Source organism: Myotis lucifugus, unplaced genomic scaffold (genome assembly GCF_000147115.1).
Source record: "Myotis lucifugus unplaced genomic scaffold, Myoluc2.0 scaffold_76, whole genome shotgun sequence".
Taxonomy (NCBI): Eukaryota; Metazoa; Chordata; class Mammalia; order Chiroptera; family Vespertilionidae; genus Myotis; species Myotis lucifugus.
Genome location: NW_005871124.1, coordinates 1,977,805 through 1,998,296, shown reverse-complemented (window position 1 = coordinate 1,998,296; position 20,492 = coordinate 1,977,805). Strand labels below are relative to the sequence as shown.

Below are 20,492 nucleotides of genomic sequence, written 5' to 3'. Positions count from 1 at the left end.
GAGGCACTTAATGGAACACAGACTTAGACAAAAAAGTTTTCCTGGAAAGATAATGGTGGTGGTATTAAGGACACACAAAGGATGAAAATGAGTCAAGTATGTACCCAAGAAGGCAATAAACAATTGTAGGACAGGTGCTCACAGCCTCCAGGCAGGGAAGGAAAAAAGCTTAACAAGGAGAGTGGGGCAGGCAGACTAAAGAGCCTTGAAAGGCTGGCCGGGAGGTTAAGAGTGTGTAAGAGTTAAGAGGAAAGTGAAAGTGGGTCATAAGCTAAGAAAGGAACACAAAATATATCCGTTGTCATTTTGAAGGTAATTAATGCTGACCCCGCCCCCAGCTGGGAAGGGAAGTTGCTGTCATTTCCCATAATTCCCGTTAGCTTGTAGTACATACCTCTAGCATACAGTCTCATGCTTTCCATGTAAGTTGCAAGATTTTCTGCTACCAAAGTAACTAGGGCATGATTGTGCTGAAGTTGATTGATTAAGTCATGGCGATAAAATACATGGGGACTTCGCTGAGTTTGACTGAAACGAGAAGAACTTAACAATATAATTAGGCAATTAATTCTGTTGGAATCAAAAGAGCTTATATACTCTAAATTCTTAGCTACTAATTGAAAAACTTCAAATGGGTTCTTTCATAATAGAAGTGTACTTTTGGCCATTTAACTTTAGTGGCAAGCAATTTAAAAGAAAATCAATGCCTCAAAAAATAAAACATAGCATTATTATTTTACACACACACAAAATACATTAATATTCTCCACTACCACACCAATGGGCGTTTACTTTAATAACTGATTTCTACTTCCATGTTATACTAGTGCCAAAGCACTTACGTTTGCATAACTATTTGCAGAATTATAAAATAGAAACACTCCTTGCCAGATTAGCACCACAAAAATTATGCTATAATTACAGTAAAGAATTTAAATTTTCTCCACTGTTTACTCCTATAGTTTTTGTAATTTCATAGTATTTTTCTAGCCTTAAAAAAAAAAAAAACACAGCAGAAGACAAAGTTCAAGGGTTAAAACCAAAACACGTGGCCTTTTCTGTATTAGGCATAATCGTAATAATCGAGAGTTGTATAAGATCTTGGCAATCATTTAATTTTATACGTATAAGAAAATACATTTCTTTCGTTTAGAGAATCTTGACAAAATGATATGACTGTTTGGCTACAAGGGTCATAACCCAGGAATCCTGATTCCACTGTGAATACACTCTGCATTACACCCAGCTCTTTTCCCACCTTTTCCTTTTTCATGTTATCAGTTCCAACTCTATAACCAAACAATACAAGGACAAATTATTCCAGAAACCACAATTTAGCAAGTGAGGTAATATATTTATAAGGGGCAGACACCGGGCAGAAAGGGACACGGGCAGGAAGGAAAAACTGAAATGAGAGGTGAAACTGACGCAGCACAAGCCATGAAACTGGCCGGCTCACTTGCTGGAAGGAAGAGGGAATTCTGAACCCAGAACCTGAAGGCAGTATTATTGTCTTGCTTGTGATACGTATCTCTTAACTGCAGCTTACTTCCTCATCAGTAAAATCAAGGAGGTGGTTATGATAAAGGAATCTTTTCTTCCAAATAAACTCTTCTCTCAGCCGATTGGCCCAGTCTAATTTTCTTGTTTGCTTCTACCAGCTGATAATGCTGCTGTTTCTTTTCAAAAGCCATCAATGAAAATGCTGAAATGTTCTGTTAAAAGCCTTACCTCAAATTCTGAGGTGCCTCCCCAAACAAACTACAAATTTCTCTAATTTGTTTCAGAGCGGGGATGACCCATTTGTCATTTGTACGAAGTTCTTCTATAAAGCGATCTATCCACTGGATCTTCTGTGTGTCACGGTCCTTAAACGATTTCAATGTTTTATACAGGTCAATATAGTTTTCATAATTATAAAACAGAGCTTCTCTTGTACGATTAGCAACACAAACATTATGCCGTAACTGCAGTAAAGAGGTCAATGATAATTTGAAAAGTTGCTTTAAGTACATGTTTATTTCACATTTACTATCAAAACTCTAAAAAGTAAGACATTAGAAAAGTTCGCTGTGACAGAGACTCGGATACAGCTATAGCTAGCTACACAAAGGTCTAGAGACGAAGCATTAGGCACACTGACAGAAACTGGGATTTGAAACATTTGCCAGGAAGTGGGCATTGAACTGTATCAATGGTTTTAGAGATTCTACCAAATAATAAAATTCAGCAATAACAGAGAACCCTGATGGTTACACTACACAGCTTTGCTTTTAGTACACCGAGGAACATTGAGGATATTTTTGCCAATGATGGTATGGCAACTAAGTTTCACCACAAATAAAAACAAGGACATGTCCACATACACACAAGGAGAGAAAGGGCCAGAAACGTGTATAAGCACAGTTAGAGCCAACGTTATTTCATGTACCATGTTTACTTCTCATACCTCATGTACGTTAGTCCTTCCCCAGTCAATAATAATCAGAAATGCAGGTCTGCGCACTTAATTTTAAGTTCGAATTGTTTTGTGTGTCTCCAGTTACTGGTTGCTATATTAAATAAATACTTAACGAACGGTCACAAGCAAGCAGAGTCAAAAACAGTAGCATCTGTCACACACACCTACTTGAGCTTATTTCAGCTCTTACTGAAATTTCAGTTCATCGGTGTAGCAAATAGCTCTAATTAAGTGAGAAACTGGTTGTTCAGCAATGTCCATGCATGAATTAAAAGGATACATATACCACAAGTTAGAATGCAGGGAAGCTGTTGTGTCATTTGTTTGCAGGAAAAGGCACTGAATGCTTTGCTGTTTAGGAAATTTTATTATTTTTTTCTAACTTCTCTATAAGCAAAGAAAACCTAACTTCCCTCACCATCTGAAGTCTCTACCCAGCTTTAATATCTTCTATCTCATGATCTGGTTGAAAGTGGCATTTCAGCATCATACATGTAACAAACCACCACCACCATACGGCCTGTGTGGGCTGTACTGCCTTTCTCCCAAAGAGACTAAAACGCTTTTCAGATGATATCCCAAACTGTGACAGACCCCTAAGAAGAGGATGTAAACTTATACGAACAAAGTAAGTCAATCCTTGAAAATTGCTTCAAAAATAATATTGGAATAACCTGAGACTATTCTGTAGCTAAGCCACCCTAATTGTGAAGAAGAGCCCGAGAGAGAGAGAGAGAGAGAGAGAGAAAGAGAAAGAGAGAGAGAGAGAGAGAGAGAGAGAGAGGGAGGGCGGGCAGGCGCCGAGCGGCACCCGCTTACCTGCGAGCAGCTGTAATCGAGGATTTTGATGTGGGCGCTGAGGGCCAGGTCCATGATGTCCACGGGCACGTCGTCGCTGTGGGCCAGGTTCCACAGGAGGTTCAGCACCTTGTGCGCCATCACACCGTCCTTATCATCCTCCGCAAGACGACGAATCAGCTCCAGCAGCTTCTCCCGCTGCTTTTTACTTGCATTTGTCCAACTTGCCTAGAAAAGACATTTAAATGACATGAAACAACACATTTCTTTCTCACTGCTTACACTGTCCCCAGATTAGCTATATATTCATCACAGAAACATGGCTGAGCACAGAATTCTTCAAAGTGATTATCTAGAACATCGGTTCTCAACCTGTGGGTCGCGACCCCTTTGGCAGTTGAACGACCCTTTCACAGGGGTTGCCTAAGACCATCCTGCATATCAGATATTTACATGACGATTCATAACAGTAGCAACATTACAGTTATGAAGTAGCAACGAAAATAATTTTATGGTTGGGTCAACATGAGGAACTGTATTTAAAGGGCTAGAAGGTTGAGAACCACTGATCTAGAACACCTCACAGATCTAATGAATGAAATTTATTAAAAATAAAATGGTGCTCCTTTAATTTATGTTAACTCTTACCTTAAAGCAATCAAAGAGATGATCGAGTTGTTCAGGAGAAAAATCCCAGGCCAACTTTGCCAGTAAATCATGTACATTCTTCACAATGGCCTCGTGCTTCCCCGCCTAGTGAAAACCCAAAGAAAACCAGAGACTTTGAACAGCAGGGAAGGAGTGTATAGGGCCTGCTGACAACCATCCTGTATAATACAAGCCTAATATGCCAAGTGTCTGACGGTTCATTCCACCAGTCGCTATTACGCGCACTGACCACCAGGGGGCAGATGCTCCGACTGGTAGGTTAGCTTGCTGCTGGGGTCCAGCTGATTGGGACTGGGAGAGATGGGCCTGACATGCCCTGGAGCCCTCCTGTGCCTCTCCCCCCCCCCCCCCGCCCCCTCTAGTTAATTAATAAAGTATTCCCAGCTCCATCTGTGTAAACACGAACATAAAAAATGTGTGACATTTTAAATGCTTTGAAACTGCCATCTAAAACCTGACAATTTAATTTTTTGATATGCATGGGAATTCACGTGAACCTTCGTTATTGAATTTAATGTGCCAATTTTAACACTGCACGTAGGAGAAAAACAGTTTCCAGCCCTGAAATAAAAACGTTTTCTCTTCTCTCTGAGAAACTAGAAATCCTTTGATTATAGATTTTTATAAACAATCTAGTGATCTCACTCCTCACAGTGACCTTTTTCTTTGTATTGTTTTTGAAGAAACCAATTAGAGATGTCCTTCACTGTTTTAATAGACATTCCTTATTATTTCACAGTTTGCCTCTTATTTAAAACCACCCACAATGACCAAATACATCCCGTAGATAATGTTATATATTTTTATTAAAAAATATTATTGGCTATTTCAAAAAGATTCCTGACAGGATCGCTGTAAACAACAAGCATTTAAATATATTAATATTACCAACTACTCTATTTCCTTAGTATTAACGTCTTTCTTTCTTTTAAAATTCAAATAGCCACTATTCTACATTCCATACCTGTGCTGCCCAGATATTATCAAGGTCTTGTAAGGTCAGAGCCTTTTCTTTGATGACGAAACGAAGAATCTTCTCCAGCTTCTCCACGTACTGTGGCTGGTGCAGGCTGTCTCGCAAGACAATGGATAAGATGTTGTTCTGCTGTATCCATTCCTAAACACAATTCGGAAATCGTCTTAAAGCAGGAACTAAACAGAAGCTTTTAAAGAGACCTGAGTGGATAGACAACACACACAAAACCTTTCGTCTCCCACCTAAACCCCTAGCCCAGGGCCGATGACTAGGCACCTCTACATACCTTGTATCACATTAGAATCATTCTCCCCAGTTAAACGGAAAGGACCTTGAGAACAAGGGCAGTTCTTACACAGAGGTCTCGCCAGTACTGCCAGACAGTATGTACTAAGGTGATTCGACCCATCTTTTTAAAGCAGCATACTTCCTTTAAAAACTACATTATAACCAAAGCAAAGATAAACAGGCAAGCCTCCATCAAACAAAAGCTTCTACACAGAAAAGGAAACCATCAACAAAACTAAAAGGCAACCTACTGGATGGGAGAAAATAACTGCAAATCGTGTATCTATTAAGGTGCTAATATCCAAAATACGTATAGAACTCATACAACTCAATAGCAAAAAAGCAATCCAATTTAAAAATGGGCAGAAGATCTGAATAGACATTTTCCCAAAGATGACATCGAGATGGCCAACAGGTCCATGAAAAGATGATCAACATCAGTCACCAGGGAAAATGCGACTCAAAACCACAATGAGCTAGTACCTCGCACCTGTGAAAGTGGCATCATTGAAAAGACAACAAGTAAGTGTTGGTGAAGAGATGGAAAAAAAGGAACCCTTATACACTGTGGTTGGGAATGTAAATTTGTGCAACCAGCTTGGAAAAAGGACAGAGGTTTGTTAAAAACAGAACTGGCGTATGATCCAGGAATACCACTAGAGGGCACATTTCCCAAAGAAATGAGCTTCTCCTCTCATAGAGATATCTGCACTCTCATTGCAGCATTCTGTACAATAGCCAACATAAGGGAGCAACCCAAGTGCCCATTGATAGAGGAGTGGGTAAAGAAACTGGTGCACAAACTGGAATATTATTCAGCCACACACACACACAAAAAGAATGAAACCTTGGCGTTTGTGACAACCAGGGGCTTACGTTAAGTACAATAAGCCAGACAAATAAACACACCAAAGAAAGCGCATAGAGAACAGATGGGTGGTTGCAAGAGGCAGGGGATAAGAGAAATGGGTGAACTGTTTTTATCCCCCACCCCCTTTAAGTTTAAATAAGCTGAATAAAAATTTTTAAAAATTACAAGCAGTATTAATTAGCAATAGTTAAGAAAATGCCATATATACAAACATGTATGGTAAATAAGGTTTCCTAAACTTTCAATGTCAAAATGATATAAATGTTAAGTGCTTAAAACGATCAAACAGTAAATCATGTAGATCTTATTCTAGCAACTGTATTTCCTATTTGAAAATCTTTAAGTACCAAATACTGACCAATCTATTTCCAAGATGATCTTTATATGCTCCTTTTCAACCAACCCCGCCCAACAAGCTATTACTTCAGCAGTAAGTTGACCACAGGTGTGCTAAGATGCTCATATCATCCTACATAATAAAGAACTAACACGCTAATTAGCCCGGACAGCAGAATGACTGTCCAGGTGACCTTCCAGACGAAGCCTGGGCTGCGAGGGCTGAACCCCTTGCACAAATTTCATGCACCGGGCCTCTAGTTACCAAATAATAAACTATGCTATTGCAAAAAATTATCAGGATTAGCAGAGTCATAAATCAATCCAAACACTTCTCAACTTCATGGTTTTCTCTGAAATGCAAACACTGACTTTGAGTAGAGCTATTCTATCTTTTGCCGTGGGTAGATTCATGAGAGGAAAATCAAGGACTTACTGCCATTCGTTCAGCTGTGAGCCACTCTTCCTCCTCGGGGTTCCCATGCCGGTGAGTGTAGTACGAGACACTAGAAATCACCTTATTAACCTCATTCAGTGCATTCATCTTTCCATTGAAAGAAGAAATTTGCAATAATCTGTAAAAGAAACTCAGTAAGTATGATTCTAAGTGTCCAATAAATAATTGTTTCAAGAGGTAAATATCTTACCTAAGTATCATTTTTAACCTAAATATTTCTAAATTTTTTACAGTTTCTTCTTGTCCTGGAACCCTTGACGCTAAATTCTTCAAAGATTTAATAATCATTGAGAGGGCATCATTTTTGGCTTCATTCTTTGCTTCTTTTTTCAGCTCTTCATCAGTTAAGTTTTCTAAAAACTGTGGAACCATTTCTATGACTGGAAGAAAGTACTTTTTCACCGTGTGAAGAGTGAGAAATTCATAGCTTTGTCCAAATGGTCTGAAATAAGAAAGGCAATGAGGATTACTCTTGTAATACGTGATTTCTTACAAGCAACTAAGACTGAACTTGACTATTTATATTAACTTAAAAAATCCAAGTTATCAGTTAAAGAAGAAACCATACTTGAAAAGAGAAACTCAATTTATCGAGCAATTTCTAGAATGCACTGAAGATTTATTTTAAAACATAACTTACTTAATAAGAGCTGCAATTATTTGAACATTTAATGCTGATCCACTAATAAAACGATCATGCAAAATCTGGAACCCATTTAAAGTGCCGAATTTGTTGAGGAGATCCACTAGCCAACCCTGCAATACAGTTAATGAAGAAAGTTAACTTCCTGCCTTTAGGGGCAAAAGTACTATCTGAAGTCATTTCTTGACTGAAACATACTAGAAGCAAGAAATTCAATAAAAGAAAATTATTATGTAAAATCATCTTAAAAAAGCCCAACAGAACAAAATACTGCACATGCTCACAGTAATGCTGAGACACAGAAGCCTAAGAAGCCGGACAGAGTTCATGACTAAGGCACAGCTGTCTGCTCAGACCAATATAGCTGGTGCACAGGAATTAGAAGCCAGACTTTGATTTCATAGATCCCATCATATGAAAATACCTTTTTATCATCTGATAAGAGAGTCTTTAAACACACACACACACACACACACACACACACACACACACACACACACACTATATTCAGTAACTAAGATGTTTGAATTCATTTTTTATTACAGGTAACCAATCCCTGGTATGATCTGATTCTCCTAACTAGAACATGCAGGTTGATGCTTTTGCTGACTCATGGGAACGCACTCAGTTCTCATCTTAGAGGCACCATGATGTAATAGTATAGGTTGTCTTTCAACTGCTTCCCAAAGAAATAGCAGTGACTCAAAGTAAAATGCCAATGGGGATGTACTAGTAGCTAAAGGCATGCTTACATGTGAAAACTTAAGTGAATTAAAATGTTAGAGATCTAAGAATCAAATGTGTCTAAACATTTATGTACACATGATGACCTGATACCGTGCCTTCTTCTTAAAGGCCACATTTCAGAAGCCAGTTTCTCCACTAAGCCCTAAGCAAAATAATTTCTGCCACAATCGAAAAACCAAAAGCCATGTCTAGCAAAAATGAAAAATGCTAAGTAAAAAGGAACTGATTTAAAAAGACAATAGGCTGGAGCTCGGGGTAGTTCTGATGTGATTTTATGAGAATCTAAATTAACGAAATTTCTCTAATAAATCAACTGTTGTATTTCTATAAAATCATTATTTCCTACCTTTTTTTTTTTTTGGTCTTATAAGCTAATTCAAAACAATTAATTCACCAGGTGCCTCTCGGCATCCAGCAACCCTAAGCACACACACACTGATGTGATGTATTTTTACCTCAGTAATCGGGACGAAACCATTATGCTGATATAATCTCCCCATGTTTTCAGCTGCAATGTATGTGTAAGCAATTAGGAATACCCAGTAATTATTAATACTCAAGAGCTAGGCTTGAAAGAAAGAGAAAATATCTTTAACTAGAATCCATCTTAATAAGTCTCTTACAGATTATTATTGACCTACACAGGAAAAAATAAACTAAACTAAAGACAGGAATACAGGTATATTTTGGAGAATGCCACCATTTCAAAATTAATTTGGTTTGCTCAAGCACAAATAAACCGGAAGTGGCAATAATACGAGCCGTGGGGAATATCAGAAAACCTCAGCTCTAAATTCCACACCTTGTGACCATTTTCACTTCTAACAGAATAAACCCACCCATCATATGCATAAATTGAAATTTTCCTGGCTGTTTTTTTCTATTTATAGGGCCCACAATATTAAAAATGTCTCCCTAATGTCTAAAAATTAAAACTGTATTGTTAATTATGTAATATTTACATAAGAATTATATAGTTAGGGGTATATATATATTTTTTAATATATTTTATTGATTTTTTACAGAGAGGAAGGGAGAGAGAGATAGAGAGTTAGAAACATTGATGAGAGAGGAACATCGATCAGCTGCCTCCTGCACATCTCCCACTGGGGATGTGCCCGCAACCCAGGTACATGCCCTTGACCGGAATCGAACCTGGGACCTTTCAGTCCGCAAGCCGACGCTCTATCCACTGAGCCAAACCGGTTTCGGCAGTTAGGGGTATATTTTTAAGTATACACCGTTTATGCCGACATAAAAAATTTACATCAGAGAACTTTTACGTGATTGCATTTATGTATACTATTTCATTGATATTGATGTTTTACTCTTTTTGCTTTATCATTTTTGTAATTTTACTTTTACGACACTTATAGGATATACTTGATCTTGGAGTCGAAATCTTGGACATAATTGTAGCCTTGGTCAGAGTAGTATTTAAAAGGAAAAATACGGTTTGCTTTATACTAATCCAAATCAGCACGATTTCCCAAGAGGCTGGGCAGAACAATGGGGACTAACTACATAGTGAAAGCTTAAAAAAATCCAGTCCAAAGCTATTTTGTCAATTATACCTCAATAAAGTAGAAAAAGAAATCCCCAAACACAAAATAATGCAGACCTCTTGAAGAGCAATATTACATTATTCTTCCCTACGTTGCTAGGAGGTTCGATCGCTTAAAGTTCTGTGGCACAGCAAAGCAACTGTAACAGGGAATTGTGAAAATAACAAACCACACACTTTTGGTGAGCGAGGGTCTGGAGAACGAGCGAAGAGTTCATCTTCAGGCAACTGAACACTTGAGGACACGGATTCGCACGGACGGGTACCATTGTAGATATGGAACTTGCAATGGGGATTTAAGGCCATGGAGAGAAGTTCTAGAAGTGGAAACCAGTCTTGGGACAACTTGGCCACACATAGTTCCACCAGGCGATGAGTGTTATTGATAATACACCTCTGTTATAGATATGGGGGAAAGGTGATTCACAAGATCAAAACATTGCAATTCCAAACAAATACTTTCTGATCTTCATTAATTATGTTGTAATGCTCTTTCCATTCTTCTATATTGATCATTTGGACATTTCACTAATATTGGGAACAAACGGACATATCAAAAGACAAAATCGCATCTACTTTATAATTTACATAGTACCTAGTTTCAAAAGCCATTTGGAACAGCTTAGAAAACGAAGAAGGCAACGCTCTATGTCCACAGACAAGATGCAAATCACCACTGTTTTTCTCTTTGGAATTTATATACTAGAGGCAGCAATTCTAAAATGGAAACAATACAGCAATTATCCAAGGTGGAGATTTGCTAAGCCTCAAGGCGAAAATGTGCCAGCACTTGCCAAGTTTCCAGGTCTATAGTTACAGTGCATTTTGCTAGACTGAAGGTGTCCATAGAGGGCTTGTGTGCTTTCGCCAGTCACTTGGTGACACCTGAGAACGCTTTCAATTCTCCACTGCAGAGTTTTTTTGTGCCACAACTACGATTTGAATTCAAGACTACAAATATGTTTGAATAGCGGCTTGTGGTTTAAATTTTCCGTTTTCACCTCTGTCACATGCCAAAGTTGAGGCATGTAGGTTTCTTTGCTGTCTCTGTATGGTGGGTTGATTTCTCTGCATTAACCTAGTGTCCCAGGTATTAGATCCCCATCTTGGGTATGTTTCTCCCTTAGTGGCACATAAGAAATGAGCAGTGCACCTCACAACTGAGAGCATCATCATGTCAATGAAATGCGGTGATTTGCCTAAGGTCGCAGATTAAACCCAAGTTTCCTAAATCTAAAGCTCATACTCATTCTAAATGACCACGCTTCCTTCAATAGAAATTATAATTTATAAAAAGCATTCTCAAACTTCTGCATTTTCAGACCTTTTTAATTCAACCAAAGGATCAAATATATATATATATACCCAAATATGTGTGCGTGTGTATGAATGAAAAATACAAGTATCACTTCATAAATCTGAATTTTTTAAAGTCAAAATGCAAGACTCACGTGAATTTCAAACTTCCAGCCACTCACTGCCTCGTCTGTAAGGATTTTAGTGAAGGATATTGTGAGCCCATCTCGAAAGAATCGCTGACATGCTTCACTTTTAACATCAAGGCCTAAGGAAAAGGGGAAAACAATTAATGTAAACAAAGTATTTCTCTGGTTGTTTTATGATGTCTAATTATACAATAAAAGGTAGTAAGTAATTATAAACTATTCACTGACAGCTAACAAAGGCTGACTAGAGCCTTAGGATTTTAATTATATAAAAGAAATGACAAGATAGTCCCAGAAAAGAAATATAGAGGTGGGGGAGATACATGTCCAGTGCCTAGATCATGTCAAGGACAGAAGTCTCTAAAAATTTGAATTGATAAATAAATGTGCAAATGAACATAAAATACTTGAGGCAGTGGAAAATAATTGAAATCTGATCATGCGTTTTCATAGCTTATTACATTATTTATACCAACTGACAACTAGAACATATCCATGGCTACCCTATATCAGGAACTGAAATGTAACTGTCCGACTAGACAGTGTGGCTCAGTGGTTGATCATCAACCTATGAACCAGGAGGTCACAGTTTGATGCCCGGTCAGGGCACATGCCCAAGTGGCAGGCTAGAGCCCCAGTGTGGGGCGTGCAGGAGGCAGCTGATCCGTGACTCTCTCTCACCATTGATGTTTCTCTCTCTCCCTCTTCCCTCTCTCTGAAATCAATAAAAACATTTATTTCAAGAACTGTAACTGCCCTTTATTTTAATTTCCAATTCCTAAAAAAGTGAATAGAGAATGCTACAATAGTAGTCCTTTGCTAAGGAGAATTCAACTGCACCTGAAGTAGACCAAAGTCATTGGGGAAAAAGATTAATTCCAACATTAAGTATTTACTTCTAGATGATAGAATAAAAAGACCAGATGCCTTTTTCTTGGCTTATTGAAAAAAATAAAAAAACTGACCTCATCTTTCAAGTTTTTTAGAGAAAAATCAAACTTTTCCTATGTATTAAATAAAAAACCATGTAAGCTAGGCAGTTTGCTTTAAATATGCATGTACATATGTATAACTTCAGAAAGTTTACAAACACCCTTAAGGCTGTCCAAAGGACATGAACCCTTGCTCTAGGCATATACCACAAGCCATGGCAAGAAAACATTGTTAGATGTGAAAGAGAAAAAGTCAAGTGCTCAGCGACGGAGTGAAAGGCTATGTAGCAGCGCACACTATGCAGGGCGTACCAACACTGGAACTCACCTTTTTTACTAAGATCAATAGCAGCTTCCAAAAGCATTTCTAATTCCCTTTCGGCAACACTGGGACCACCCACCGAGGCCTACGAGTTTGAAAAATATAAAAAGATGTTGATTAGTGCACTATAAATGAGCTACTAATTATAATACGTCATCATGAAAATACTAATATTCAAATAACATTAAAATACTGAAACAAGGTTGGCAGTGTAGTTGCGTTGAGACTTGTTTTCCAACGCTTTTAAGGAACTGTCAAACAGAAGATACAGCTATGAGAGGGAGAAATAAAATTATTTTAATAGAATATAAACCTACTGTCATAATCAAATGTCAATTAAGTGGATAAGCTATTGTTAGAGTTTGTGGGAAAGTCCTCTTTCAGGATTCAGATTAGGAGACATTATGATGAGTCACTGCTTAGTTGTTTTCAATTTCCTCACAAAGAACAAAATTCGGAGGCAATGATTGATTTCTGCTTTAATTCATCACTTTGTCAACTTTTCCTGAAGGCTAAGTGGGAGGGGAGTCTCCTAATTCACTCATCCGCTTCACAGGTACCCAACCGCTGCCTCCCTCAAACCAGGATGCAGCAAAGGATGTAGGCAGCATCCTGGCGGCGCTGTCTCTGGTGCCAGCAGAGGCCCGATCAGCTAGGATCTCTCTATGACCTGGTTTACCTCAGGGCCAGGTAAAAATCATTCAAGTCATCCAGCAGCCCTGCAACCAACATGCCAGTAAGGAAAAAAACTTCCTAAAATCTCAAAGGGAATCACACACACACAGCTCTACTGCAGAAGCATACCAGCTCTGGTTGCGAGCAATCTGAAAACTATTGGCACAGCGCCCTTTCATTTTTAAAGTCCATTAAGAACCACAGGTTCTAAGTACTTGACAATGACTTACTTGACAATGCCAGGCTATTAAGGAGGCAGTGTGGTGACTATGGTATCCTGTCCACGCTTTCTCTTTTTCTATCCACTACCCATCACTATGCTGAGAGTATCACACACACTCAAAGCCAAACCAAAGCAACTCACCTATTGATCATGTCATCCAACTTGGCGAGGTCCGTATGCGGGAACGCAGGCTCCTCCTCTTCCAGCTGTGGGGGAGCATCACCCTGACCTTGCTCATCTGGGGGAGTTGCCGGGGAATTTTCATTGGAGGAATCAGGCGATGGCGTCTTAAAAATCAACAATTCCAGATTTAGCTTTCTATAACATATGTACAATATCTAAGAATTCAAACACCAACACTGATTAGGGGGAAATGACATACATATTGTAAGCTTAGGTTTCAGGCTATGCTTTAAAAGAATTTCATTTAATTCTCAACAGCCTAAGGAAGTAGTCTGCCATTTAACAGATGAAAAGACACACTCAGACCATCATGAATTAGCCCAAGGTTACAAAGCGCCAACTCTGTGGTCAAGATTTGAACCCAGCCGAGGCCGGTTTGGCTCAGTGGATGGAGCGTAGGCCTGTGGACTCAAGGGTCCCGGGTTTGATTCCGGTCAAGGGCATGTGCCTGGGTTGCGGGCACATCCCCAGTGGGGGGTGTGCAGGGGGCAGCTGATCGATGTTTCTCTCTCATCGATGTTTCTAGCTATCTCTCTCCCTTCCTCTCTGTAAAAAGTCAATAAAATATATTTAAAAAAAAAAAGATTTGAACCCAGATCTCATTCTGTAGTTTGTGTTCTTAATCACAATGTAGACTGCTGTTCTGCTTACACTTCCCACCACGACAGACTTTATTACACAAACAGAAAACGTCACATTTTACAGATTTAAGAGTTTTGATTTATAACTTATTTTTTAATTTGAAGGAGAAAAACAACAACTTTATTCTATACTTTTCCTAGTCTCAGATCATTCTCCAGAAACTATAAAAACTTCATGATTGTGGTTTCTAAATAATCACATCATTTTCACCTGATGTGGCTAATTTTATTCTTTCATTCTTCCTTTCTAGTTATCACCCTACTTCAGCTGTGCATACTTTCACAACCTAATAAAGTTTTAGGACCTTCATTCTTAGGAACGCTGGTTTATTATTTTTTAAAAGCCCCTTCCCCCCAGTATATATATTATAAATAATAAACTTTCATGTACTCACAACTGTAAACCTACTTTTACACATTCCTATATACATGCTCACAGAAATTACAAAGACAAAAATAACAAAATACCTGTAATGGAACCACAGATAAGCACCAATAACATTTAAAATTATTTCCTTCCGATCTTTGTTCTATGAGCAAACCCCCCCCCCCCGCCTACATATGTATATAGTTTGAATAAAATTAGGATGATACCTGCTTAATTAAGCCTGTGTCTTTCCATTTGACATTTGTGCATTTTCCTACACATTAAGAATCTTTTATAAAAAGTTTAATGCCATATCGTATTAAATGAATTAAACAAATGAAAGGATAGTTAGTATTTTGCAACTTTTATTGCTAAGATAAACAGAGCTGCAATGAATCTTCTTATACATCCATCTTTGTGTTGAACTTCAATCATTCCTTAGGATAGGATCCTGGACATAGAATTACTACAACAGTAGAAGCGATCTCCTAGTGCTACTGATATGCATGTGCATTGCCCAATTCCATCCCGGAAAAGCGCACCACCCAGCAGCACCCAAGCTTGCTCAGCCAGTGCCTTTGCCAGGGCTATTTCATGTGCCACCGAGCGTTCCTACACACTGGGGCCTAAAATTCCCCCGGAGGGAACACCCTTTAAAAAAAATATTACATGTGAAGTGAAAAGAACCTGATGGATTTTAGCAAGTCCTTCAACGCCAATATGTAAAAGCATATCCCAAAAGAAAGCTTTAAGCTGGGAAGTGATTAATGCTATAGTTCCTTTTTCTGGGTCCAACAGTGTCAAATCTTGTGAAATACTGAAACTAAAATTCTAACATTAAAAAGTAGAGAATAAGAAAATGAAAGAGGGACTCAATAGTTAAGAATGTAATTTATTTTGTTCCTTTGTTGTTTAAATCATCACTTTCCGAATTGCAAAGATTAGAAGAGAACATAATGTAGATGCATAATATTAAATGGAATACCACATAATAATAAATTGAAACCCAAGAGCTCTAAGAATTATCAAGCACACCTTAGCCCTAGCTGGTTTGGCTCAGTGGATAGAGCGTCGGCCTGCAGACTGAAGAGTCCCAGGTTCAATTCCGTTCAAGGGCACATACCTAGGTTGTGGGCTCAATCCCCAGTAGGGGGCGTGTAGGAGGCATCCATGATTCTCTCTCATCATTGATGTTTCTCTCTCTCCGCCCCCTCCCTTTCTCTCTGAAATCAATAAAAAATTTTTTTTTTAAAAAAATAATACCTTACATAAAAATAAGGCTAGAATAGAGGTTTAATTTTGTTTAAAGCCACGCAAGCCATAAACATTGCAAAAGACATTAGGAATCCATGCATAACACAGGTATGAAGCCTGGAACAAAAGGGAGCAAAAGATATTCAAACTTCAGTACTAGCTCCCAGTTTAAAAATAGAAATCTTTGGCACTCAACCTTAGACTATGTTTAAAGAAACCTGAATACTGGCTAACAAATTCATGACACAGGAAAGACTTAACTCTGTCCAAGACCTGTGACCACAGACTTCAGTGCTTTTATGTCTTAAAAGTGGGGACTGGAGAGAAAGAGAAATAAAGTTGACACATTTATTTGGGAAAATATTAAAACATGACCTGCTCACTTCTTTAAAATGGCAGGGGGAGAGGAAGAAAGGGAGAGAGGAAGATGGAGGTACAGCTCTTTTCCTTCCTTCTTTTTAAAATATATTTTTATTGATTTCAGAGAGAGAGAAACATCAATGATGAGAGGGAATCATCGATCAGCTGCCTCCCACACGCCCCCTACTGGGGATGTGCCTGCAACCCAGGTACATGCCCTTGACCAGAATTGAACCTGGGACCCTTCAGTCCGCAGGCCGATGCTGTATCCACTGAGCCATACCTGCTAGGGCTTGCGCAGCTCTGTTTGATTACACTTGACTAGAGAATGCCTAATCTATTATATCAGTTACCCAGGGTCATAGGGCTGGATGACTTCTTGCTTTCCTCCAGAACTGACACATGGCTTTAAATACTTAATTTTAACGACTCACAGAAAAAGGACTACATACTCAAGTGTCACCATCTACAACACCCGAGCTTTCTTTTTCTTGTTCCTGTGAGAGACAGCGAACATTGACTTTTCTAAAACTGGTTTATGGTTGTTTCACAAATTCTTCAGAACATGGTCCATTCGTTAAGTATCCCACGGTACCAGTAGACATACCAATGTAACTTTGATGAGCCTCCTCAAAGTCCTACCTGATTCTGCTGGAGGGGTGGCTGAGACTGGCCATCAGGAGCCTGGCCCTGGTTGTCATTCCCTCCTACCGGAGAGCCACGAGTCGTGGCTGTCATACTCGACACAGGGCAGATCTTTGCAATTTTGTCTGCTTATGTAGTTATCTTGAGAAAAGAAATTAGAGTCCACTTATAGAAGTACCAGCATCTGTCAGTCTTCGGAAGCTCCAATTCAAGAATAAACCATCCTGCACAGACCATTGCATAACCTACAAGCAGAAGAGAAAAAAGGAACATTTGTTTTAGATAGAAAATACATGCACTAAGGAACTGTTCACACTTAATATGACCAGTGACATCAGCCAGGAGAAGGTAGTTACAGAAATGAGAGGGCAAAGTGGAAAGCTCCAGTTTCATGAATACTATATCCAACTTAACAAACCGGTGACAGGACATCAGCTGTCATATCAAGGAAACGTAACTGTCCTCCATTTACTAATGCCTTAAATGCCTGCAAAAATGTGTACACTCAAGACAAACAAGGGTGAAAAAACCTCATTTTTAAAAACTTTTCAGGAAGCACTGCACAGCTAGCATCATCAATGGCACCAAGTGGTTTTTAAACAAGCTTACCCATGGTTTTAACAGAAACTTCAAAACTTTGGGGGACCTTTTCTTTCAAGGTTCAACCTCTAGTCCAGTGATGGTGAACCTTTTGAGCTCGGCGTGTCAGCATTTTGAAAAACCCTAACTTAACTCTGGTGCCGTGTCACATATAGAAATGTTTTGATCTTTGCAACCATAGTAAAACAAAGACCTATATTTATGATATTTACTTTACAAATTTAAATGCCATTTAACAAAGAAAAATCAACCAAAAAAATGAGTTCGCGTGTCACCTCTGACACGCGTGTCATAGGTTCGCCATCACTGCTCTATACTATTAGTCCAATGCAACTGCCTCTGTGAAGTGGCCGACTGCCGAGTGACCACGACGCTCCACTGTGGGCCAGGTCCTGCCCTCAGGAACTCCCGCAGCATGACCAAACTATAGGGCCATGGACCCTCACCAGCCCCGCAATTCTAGGCCAAGGGTCTCATCCTTGGCTGCACAGGAAAATCATCTGCGGGGCTTGAAGAAGCACTGACGTCCAAGCCCCTCTCCAGATGAAATGGATTATAATAGCACATAGATGTTTCTCTTGCTCTCTCTTCTTCCCCCTCCCCCCACTCTCTCTAGAAATCCATAGGAGAGATATCCTCAGGCGAGGGTTAACTAACAAAAAACCGACCCCAGTAATTGATTCTAATGTGCCAGATTGAGAACTGCAGCTGATTGGTTATAGGTATATATTGCTGTAAGTAAAGCGGCCAACACTCCGCACTTACCCCAGAACAGCCTAACAGTTACACCTCAAAATTAAATGTAATTACTCAACCCAGAGATGGGGTTCTAACAAGATTTTGTTTCACTTGTCAACAGGAAAAAATTTTAAGTGCTGATGAGGTTAAGGGCAGACAGAAAAAGCTGTCATATGTGAACTGGAAAAACAAAAGATGACATGATTGAGCAACCTCTCGCTTTTGTTTCCCATTTTGATACACCCTGCATTACAAGAAGTTATGTGACATAGGCGAGTTTCTTCAGGCTTTTCAGATCGTCTATCTTTAGCTATTCTGGTCCGCAGGCAATTTATTTGAACATTTTTCTTGCCACTCCAAACATCAGCTAACCAGCGGAACTCCATCCTTCTCCACTGCAATCTGCTCCCATCTCTTCCTTTTGTTCCCAACCTGGCCTCAAAATGGCCCTGTACACTCCCCCCAGCGGGCGATGCCCAGCACCCCCTCATCTTCTCCCGCAGGCCTTGTCCTTAGCCTACACATATGCTGGAGTCCTTCCTGAAAAAAAAATCAAGCTCTGCCCTCCCCTCTCCAAAAACCTTAAAAAGACTGTCTCCCCTTTCACTTCCGCCATCCCTCTCATCAACTGCTGTGTCTAAGCTACCAACACTGTGTTCTGCCAGTTGGTCTTAACTGAAGGCTGTGGATGGTTTGAAGATTCACTCCCATAAGATCCCACGCAAAGCTTCATGGACATGAACATCTGGTGGAGGGAGAGTAAGGTCTGACCCCCGGATCATCAATGCTCTGACCAATCACACGGACTGCCACTGGCCCCACCCTGTCTTTTCCCTTCAGATGCTAGCTTGGGGGGACTTAAGAATAAGAAATTTGTCAAATCTATAAAATCATCTGAGGAACTTTAAAAACACTGAATCCATTAAAACTAATTTCTGGACGCAAACACAACTCTTGTTCAAAACCCTACCTCTGCCCCTCACAAGCTGCCTATCTTAAAGGCCAGTAAGAAACTCTCACAATTTTTCCAGGTCTTTCCAACTGAGATAATGCTATCCGCAAAAATGCCGGGAGAATTATTTTAATAAAGGTATTTTGCAAACACCAAGCACACAATAAATTTTTAAAATGTAATTTTCTTTTCCCTCTTTATAAGTACTGTGTAGGATTTTGAGTATCTGAAAAAAATTATCAAAGATATGCTATAACTAAGTTATGCAAGACTACTACTGCTACATCTCTTAATAAATGCCATTTAATCCAAATGGCAAGATCAGGCTGCCTGGAGAAAACGGCATCTTTTCATATTCAAACTTAGCATCTCAACATCTCCAAGATGGGAAAAACATCACCTTCTACCTGGATCAAGATTGCCATTATGTTTGTTTTCTTAAGGGGGGGGGGACGAGGGAAGGGAGGGAGAGGTCTGAGAAACATCAACCATCTGCCTCCTGACCAGGACTCGAACTCTCAACCTTCTGGTGTAGGGGACGATGTTCCAACTGACTGAGCCGCCAGGCTGGCATTCTTTCTTTGAAATAAGCGAGCCACTTACTAGTTATTTTACACTTTGCTGAACTGGCTTTCTCCAGCAGCTTTCAATGGGAAGTCCTTAATACCAGAGACCCCCCAGGACAAGGAAGGCTCCTCCCCTCCCCGGTTATTATTCTCTCTCTGCTCAAATGGTCCTTATAGGAGAGAATCTCTCCCTGAACTCTGCTCCTCACTGAATGCCAGGGCCTCACTGGCACACAAGCAGGTGCTCACACTAAAATGGGGGCTGGCGTGGGTCAAACCCCTTCCCATCGGCATCAGTGTTATCTTTTCCACTCCCACGCCCACCCCTCCAGGCCGGACTCCAATGTGAACAGCAGCCTGGCTGGTCTCCACTCCCAACACTGTCAACCTCTGAAACAGCGCCCGCTCCCTCCTCTCCACCTGTTACGTAAGCACTAGGATTCAAGGGCATTCACACTCAGCCGTAACTTCTTTTCCCAACACTCACTCAGTCCCCAATTCCAATACTTTTCAATACAGTTTTCCTTATTAAGGGCGATTATAACCGCTAACGTGAGTGCTTACTTCATGTGAGGCTCTATTCCAAGCGAGTTATATGCACAAGTTTATTTAACCCTCAGAATAGCCTATAATGAGCCCCATTTCAGGAGTAAAGAAACTGGGCAGATAACCAGGCGGTCACAGGGGAAGAGCCAGGGTTCTAACCCGACAGCACAAGCTCCAGGGTACCGTGAACTCCCAGGCCATGCACTGATGATGCTGAAAAATCAGGAAGAAAC

The 20,492-nt window shown here is 39.8% G+C and overlaps 1 protein-coding gene across 1 annotated transcript in view; it reads right to left on the bottom strand.

Moving 5' to 3' along the window:
- USP9X (ubiquitin specific peptidase 9, X-linked) overlaps window positions 1-17,102 on the bottom strand; it is a 56,364-nt gene extending 39,262 nt beyond the window's left edge. The window contains 14 exon segments of the mRNA XM_006090559.3: window positions 395-528; window positions 1,732-1,868; window positions 3,281-3,487; window positions 3,908-4,012; window positions 4,893-5,045; window positions 6,836-6,974; window positions 7,047-7,298; window positions 7,497-7,612; window positions 9,988-10,206; window positions 11,262-11,374; window positions 12,516-12,560; window positions 12,563-12,594; window positions 13,549-13,694; window positions 16,855-17,102. Of these exon segments, the coding sequence (XP_006090621.1) occupies window positions 395-528; window positions 1,732-1,868; window positions 3,281-3,487; window positions 3,908-4,012; window positions 4,893-5,045; window positions 6,836-6,974; window positions 7,047-7,298; window positions 7,497-7,612; window positions 9,988-10,206; window positions 11,262-11,374; window positions 12,516-12,560; window positions 12,563-12,594; window positions 13,549-13,694; window positions 16,855-16,950 (1,894 nt within the window). The 5' untranslated portion in view covers window positions 16,951-17,102.
- Window positions 17,103-20,492: the final 3,390 nt, after the last annotated feature.